Source organism: Elephantulus edwardii, unplaced genomic scaffold (assembly GCF_000299155.1).
Source record: "Elephantulus edwardii isolate Elephantulus edwardi_28Jun2011 unplaced genomic scaffold, EleEdw1.0 scaffold00185, whole genome shotgun sequence".
In the NCBI taxonomy this organism is placed as follows: Eukaryota; Metazoa; Chordata; class Mammalia; order Macroscelidea; family Macroscelididae; genus Elephantulus; species Elephantulus edwardii.
The window spans coordinates 3,937,588-3,944,412 of NW_006399935.1; the positions used below are offsets into that span (position 1 = coordinate 3,937,588).

General features: G+C 52.4%; 1 protein-coding gene across 1 annotated transcript in view; it reads left to right on the forward strand.

Moving 5' to 3' along the window:
• The first annotated feature begins 1,779 nt into the window (after positions 1-1,779).
• Positions 1,780-6,825, forward strand: part of RANBP3 (RAN binding protein 3) — a 59,402-nt gene continuing 54,356 nt past the window's right edge. Inside the window, exons 1-3 of the mRNA XM_006896429.1 lie at positions 1,780-1,801; positions 1,967-2,348; positions 2,403-2,602. Of these exons, the coding sequence (XP_006896491.1) occupies positions 1,780-1,801; positions 1,967-2,348; positions 2,403-2,602 (604 nt within the window). The remainder of the gene's footprint in view (positions 1,802-1,966; positions 2,349-2,402; positions 2,603-6,825) is intronic.

Sequence of the window (6,825 nt, forward strand, 5' to 3'; positions counted from 1 at the left end):
GTCCATTGCAGCAGTCACTGTGTCAGTCTACCTGGTTGAGGGTTCTCCTCTCCTTCACAGACCCTCCAACCTTCCCAGCATCATGTCCTCCTCCAAGGACTAGCCCCTCCTAGCAATATGCCCAAAGAATGTGAGGTGAAGCTTCATCAATCTTGCCTCCAAAGAGCTGTCTGGCAGCACCATCTCCAAGACATATCTGTTCGTTCTCTTGGCTGCCTGTGGGATGTTCAGTGCTCTTCTGCAGCACCACAGCTCGAAGGCGTCAATTCTTTTTCTATCATCCTTATTCACTGTCTCTGAAAACCCAGTGGCGTGTCAGATGAGTCCGTGCAAATCCCACAGCAATGACCGGCTCAGTAGGGAGGAACTCAAGCTCCCAATCAGGCCAGAGCCCATGCTCTGGAGCAAAGTGTGTTTCCATGGCAATGCAGACACTATGGAGTAGAAGAATTCTGGAAGTTAACTCTCGAGCCCAAACGAAAAGAGTGCTGGTGGTATTGTAAGTAAGGCATTCTGTGAATAACCCAAAGGTGGGCAGTTGGAACCCCGAGCCGATGGCAGCCCTGGGAACCCTGTGGGGCAGTTCTCCTCTGTCCTGAGTGGTCACCCTTAGCAGACTGGATGGCAACTAACTTACTGATTTTTGCTGCTGTGACGATATAAACAGTGTCCTGGTGTTGTTGCCATGGCGATGCTGCTACGATGTCGGACTCCAGTTTTTGGGCAGTTGTTTTTATCTGTGCACCTGAGTTCTGGAGGTCTAGTGGGTTGAGTTCTGCTGCCAGTGCAAAGGCAGGCGGTTCGAATCCACTGTTGCTCCCCAGGAGAGAGCTGGGCGATCTCCTGCCGGTCGATTTACAGCTTCGGAAAGTGCCCTGGAGGGTCAGCCCGAGTCCAGGGGCCAGAATGGTCCAAAAATACGCGTGCGCTTTGGGTTTTACATCCACATTGCCAAGGTCCTCTCTAAAGTGCTAAAGCCTAAGGGTGCACAATATGAAAAGATAGATAAAGAGAGAGAGAGAGAGAGAGAAAAAAAAGCAAAAAGTCAGAAGGGCACCCAGCCCCATCGTTTCGGGGGCTCATGCAAGCTCAAAGGTTCCAGATGGATGGTCCCACTTGACAGGTGTAAGCCAAGCCCGGAGGCCGGTCCTGCAGAGGCGCCAGGTCCCCCAGCCGGCGCCCGGCGGAGGCTCGTTACCTCGGACCTCTGTTCTGCCATCTCGGCCACTCCGTGGTCTCCTCGCGGGGCAGAACGACTCAGGTCCCAACGACCTGAGCAGAGGCCACGAAAGGTCGGCTCCTCGGGACGTCTGCAGGAAGCTTCTGCAAGTCCAAAGGGAGTCCTCCCTACAGGACCGATCGTCGTCCGCGGCTTCGCCAATCAAGCATTCTCTCCCGGCGGGGAGCCCTCAAGAAAAATGCAAAAAAAAAAAAAAAGAAAGAAAGAAAAACACGCAGGTGCCTCGGACTGTTTTTACGCACCGAGAGGCCGGTCAGCAGGCCCGCAGGACACGAGCGAGGCCGGCGGCGCAGGAGCTCTGCGCGTCCCACGTCCCCTCCGCCGGCGGGAAAAGGAGGTGCAGGCCGTTACTGCGCAGGCGCGTGCCCGGAGCGCGGAGAGGCGGGGAGTGCGGATCAGCGCCAACCCGCGACAGGCCGAGCGCGCATGCGCGGGTCGTCCGCCTCGGCTTGGCCGCTGCGCACGCGCGGGAGTTCCTGGCTGAAAGCAGGCGAGCCCGGGCCGACGCGGGGCCTTGTGGGAGGGCTTAAGGAAGTAAAATGGCGGACCTGGCGAACGAAGGTAGGGGAGGCGCCGTCGGGGGCCAGTTAGCGGACAAGGGACGGGCGGGAGGAGGTCCAGGGGCCACGGGCCCCAGGGATGAGCACCCCGGAGCTAAACGGTCCGGCCGGCGCCGGCCTCACTGCCCAGCGGGCCTCTCCGCCGCCCCCCGTGGCGTCCTCTAAGGCTGGGCTCACCGGCCCGGCCCATCACTCCCGGCGGCTCCAGCCTCCAGCGGCGTCCGGTCGGGGCAGCCGGGAGGCCGCCGGAGCCTCGCCGCCGGGCCGGGAGCCAAGGGGGGCGGGGGGGTGTCGGCCTCGGATGTAAATAGACAATCGGGCCTGGTGCTGGGCCGCGCGCCGCGCTCCCCCTGCCGCCCGCCCGGCGGGGACCCCGGAGACCTCCCGGAGACCCCCCGGCGACCCCCGGCCGCGGGCCCCGTGAGCTCCTCCCCCGCCGAGGGCCGAGGCGGCCGCGGGGTGCCCGCTCCCCTTCGTGACAAGCCGACAGCCGAGCCCCGCTGCGCCCCGTTTACGGGGAACCCCTGCAGGATCCGGGCCGCTGGAACGCACGGCTTTTTTTCCTTTTGCCATTTTTAAAACACTATGTGCTGCCTGTCCAGAGGCCATGTGACTGCCCTTCCCCGGAGAGCGCTGACATCCCGTGTGAGCGTCTCTTCGGGGTCCCCACCCCCCGAAAATCCCCCCAAAATCAGCCTCACCGGCGGGGTTACAGGGAGGCCCCCCACCTGTGCGGCCCCGAGTCCCCCCGTCTGCATCGCCTCCCGGCCATTAGGGGGGTCCCAGAGGTGTCCACACTGGGGTGCACCGTCTTATGGGTGAGAATACAACGTGCTCACCTTTGGGGAGCACTCGGAGGGGGACCCCAGAGAACGTGACAGGTCCTGAAACGTGCCAGCCCTGGCCTGAACACCCTCTAGCAGCCCCATGGGGTGGGTGGTCGCAGCTCGCATTGATTAGGGTGATTAATCGATCTCTTAAAGGCTACACTTGTCTGCACAGCCCAGTAAGGAGCAGGGATGCGAACCCAGGGGGTCAGCCTTCAGAGCCCCCCCCAACTCCTGACCATTCGACGCTGCACCTTGTTGGGGTTCACCCTCGGTTAGAGGCCCCAGTGGCTCAGCTGGCAAGCGCTAGGCTGCCTCTGCCCGAAAGGTTGGCAGTTCCATTCCCACCCCGACCCTCCCTAGGAGGAAAAAAACGTGGTGATCTGTGAACAACCCCCCACCCCCACCCCAGGAAAACCCTGCAGGGCATTTCTGCTCTCTGTCACCTGGGGTCATTAAGAGTCCACCAATCCACTGGACAACAGCCTGGGCCAAGATGCAGTTAAAGGCAGAAGAGGGATTGGATGAAAGAAGCACTCTGACAGTTGCATAGGGGAGCCCTGGTGGCCTCCTGATAAGGAGCTGGACAGTCAACCCAAAGGTGTACAGCTCGAATCCACTCCTTGGGAGAAAGATGGGCAGTCATCCCTCCTGCGGTTTTACTGTCTCTGAAAACCCATTAGAGGGTCAGCTGTCAGTGGGTTCTGGCTTGGTGGTAGGCAACAACTCCTGTATCCAAGAGCCAATGTGACATTTCCATTTGGGTAGAAGATCGAGAACAGGCATAGCACACAACAAACGTTCAAAACAAAAGACCCCCGTTTTCCTCCCTAAAACCTGCCCAGTTACCCCACCCCCCCATCCCCAACAAACTGCTTGTCCCCCTCATTTAGTGCGCTCACCCCTGGAAACATGTCCAGGAGCAGAACTGCCTTCCAGATATTCCCAGAGGGTGACCATCTCTCGCCACCAGCATTGTGCCTGATTGAGCCCCCTCTCTTTCTAACACAGTCCATTCAACTTCTCAGCCCCAAAGCCAGGGCTCGCTCCGTCCCATGCGTCCCTGACCTCTGTCCCTCCACTGTCTGCCTGGCTCATTCACGTTTCTTGAATGTTCCAGACACTGCTTTCTCTAGGCCTTGGATCTTCTAGTTCCTTTGCTGTAAACTGTCTTCCCAGATCTCCCTCGTCACTGGCCCTTTCACCTGAAAAGTCATTAAAACTGTGTCATCTAGAACTTACCTGGCCACCTGTTTGTAGTTGCATCCGCTTGCTCTGTCCACCTCACCCTGTTTGATTCCAGTGTCACTATCCGGCGTGCTGTATTTTACTTGTTTATTTGACCACTTAGTGTCTGAAAATCAAAGCCCCATGAAGTCAGAAATTAACAAATCTCATGGTGACTGCACATACCCCCTGGGGATCTCTGGTGGAGTGTCTGTAGGGGCTGCTAATCCAAAGACAGCACCTCTCTGGTCGTCTCACTCCATCTCCAGCTCTTTGGGGAAAAGAGGCACAGTCTCCTCATGCGCTTTATGGGCTCGAAAACCGATGGAGGGCCACTTGACAAGAGTGCAGTGAGAGAGAGTGGTCATGGCTAAAGCCGCTGCATCTAGAACAGTGCCTAGCACAGAGATGGTATCTGAGAATTGTTTGTTGAATGAGTGGATAGTGAATGAATCTATCCATGACATCCTGACTGTGAAGGACATCTTTGAGCACACAGGGAAATTTTTACAGATTGCTATTTCTCAGGGGACATGTTTGTGAACTGTCACTTGTAAGCTGAATAGTTGAATGGATAAGTGTTAGAGAAGTGGAATATCTTTTCCAGTTTTTTGACTAATAAATGCCATAACTGGGAATCAGATGTCAGTTTCTGCTGACAGCAACCCCATATGTATCAGAGAGAACTGTTCCATAGGCTTTTCATTGCTATGTTGTTGTTTAATTTTGAATGTATTCTGGCTACTAGCAATACTGTCAGACAAAGTAGAATGGCCCATTAAGGTTGCCACGGCTGCAGTCATAACAGGTGCAGGTGGCCAGATATTTTTACCTGAGATGAGACTGATGGGTTCAAACTGCTGACCTTTCTGTTAGCACTCAGGCACTTAACCACTATGTCACCAAGGCTGCTTCCCCCACCCCCCGTGCCATATTTACCTGTGTTTTGTTAGTAATTTTGGAGTGGTTGTCCTCAGGAAGCCAAATCTAAGTGAATTTTTGTGTTGGGATGCCCCAGCCATCCTTTGATTTGTAGCTTTGTTTTTGGAGACTCCTTCTGCTGTTGTCTTCTACAGCCTTTTAGGAGGTAACGTTCTTACCCATTATATAAAGTAGGACTGCTTTGCTGAAGCATTTTGAAGCATTAGAGGCTGCCACACAACGGAGCTTTCTGAATACATTTTTGAGCTTTGGTCAAATGCCCTCTGTGCTTTTTACCTTTTCAGCCTGGGATCCAGAAGTGGTTGATCATCACACCAAAACCCCTCCACCCTCTCTGCTGTCTCTTCTCTGAGCCTTTCCCTCCTCTTTGTCCTTCTAAGGTGGTAGTTATACACTCTTGTTGGACATCAGAATCACCTGGGTAGTGTTCTTAAAGTTACAGAATCTCAGTCTGTGCTCTCCTCAGATTGTGATTTTCTGAGGTGTCAGATGAGCTCTGGACATCAGCAGGATCAAAAGCAGCACAGATGATTCTGGGATACAGCCAAGGTTGAGAACCACTGGTTTAGTTGTACAGATTAGGTGTGCTGTGCTTAAGTGCAAAGAAGCATTTTCAGTTGTATGTCCAGCAAGGCATCCAGACAGCCCTAGTTGCCATGGTGATCTCTTCAGGGTTCTTGAGAACGGTATTTACAGTGCTCCATGGTCTGTGACTTACAAAGTCCAGCTGAGGTGCTGCCTTCCTAGGGACGTGGATGCAGATACATGTTTTCCTCTTGTGTCCGAGGATAGTTCCTTCTGCTTAGCATTGCACTTTTTACGTATATCAAACTCATTCATCATCCTACTTCTGGCTTTATCCTGCACTATAGATGGATTTCAAGGTAATGTTCTGCCCCTGGTATAGGCAAAAGAGAATGAGAAAAGGACGAGCAATTGGATTTCAGCTCTAGGAAATCTTAGTGTTTAGATCCTGGCATTAAGAGATAACATATAAACTCATTGCTGACCTCTGGACATGGATGGGGAAGATCTCAGAGACAGCATAAAGCAAAATTTCTCTGCCTCAGCACTTTTGATTTGTTGTTATTGTTTTGTACTGTCAACTCGAAGACAACCCATAGCTGACCCTCCCAACAGATTATCAAAGGCAGTAAATCATAGAAGGAGATTGCCCATTTTTCTCACGTGGAGCACTGGTAGATTTGAACCACATACCTTTAAGTTGTCTGCTCAACATCAAGAAGACAAAGATTCTCATCACTGGGCTGGTTGACAGAACCATGATAAATGAGAGAAGAAATTGAAGTTGTGACTCAGGGTGAAGTCTCTCTCAGGGAGGAGTGATAGGGAATGGCAAAGGACACACTGACAAAGAAGATTAATCAGAACTGGCTTTGACAAGCACTGTGGCATTTGGACAAGAACAAACTGGGAGGAGGGTAGAGAGAATAGTGCAACAATGAATGAGTGGAAGCCCAAAATCTCTGTAAATGTTTATGAAAATTAATAAAATATAGAAAAAAAATAAAAAAATAAAAATAAAAAAAAGAAATTGAAGTTGTTCACAATTTCAGTTTGCTTGGCTCCACAATCAACACTTCGGCACCAGCAGTCAGGAAGTAAAAAAATTAATTGCATTAGGGAAATCTGCTCTCAGGGACCTCTCCAAAATGTTAAGGAGCAATGATTAAGGGCATGGTCTTTTCAGTTACTTACTATGCATCACTGAGCTCTGCAGTGACTAAAGAGGACAGAAGAAGAATCAGTGCCTTTGAATTGTGGTGCATGGAGAAGAGTATTGAGCATACCATGGACCGCCAAGAGAACAGACAGATCTTTCCTGGAGAGGGTGAAACCAAACTATTCTTTGAAGGCGAAAGATTTTGAAGCTCCATCTCACATACTTTGGGTATGTTGCAAGGAAGGACCAGTCCTTGGAGAAGGACATCGTGCTTGGAAACATGAAGGAACAACACAGGAGAGGAAAACTCCAGATGGGATGGATTGATTCAGTCACTGGGGTAAT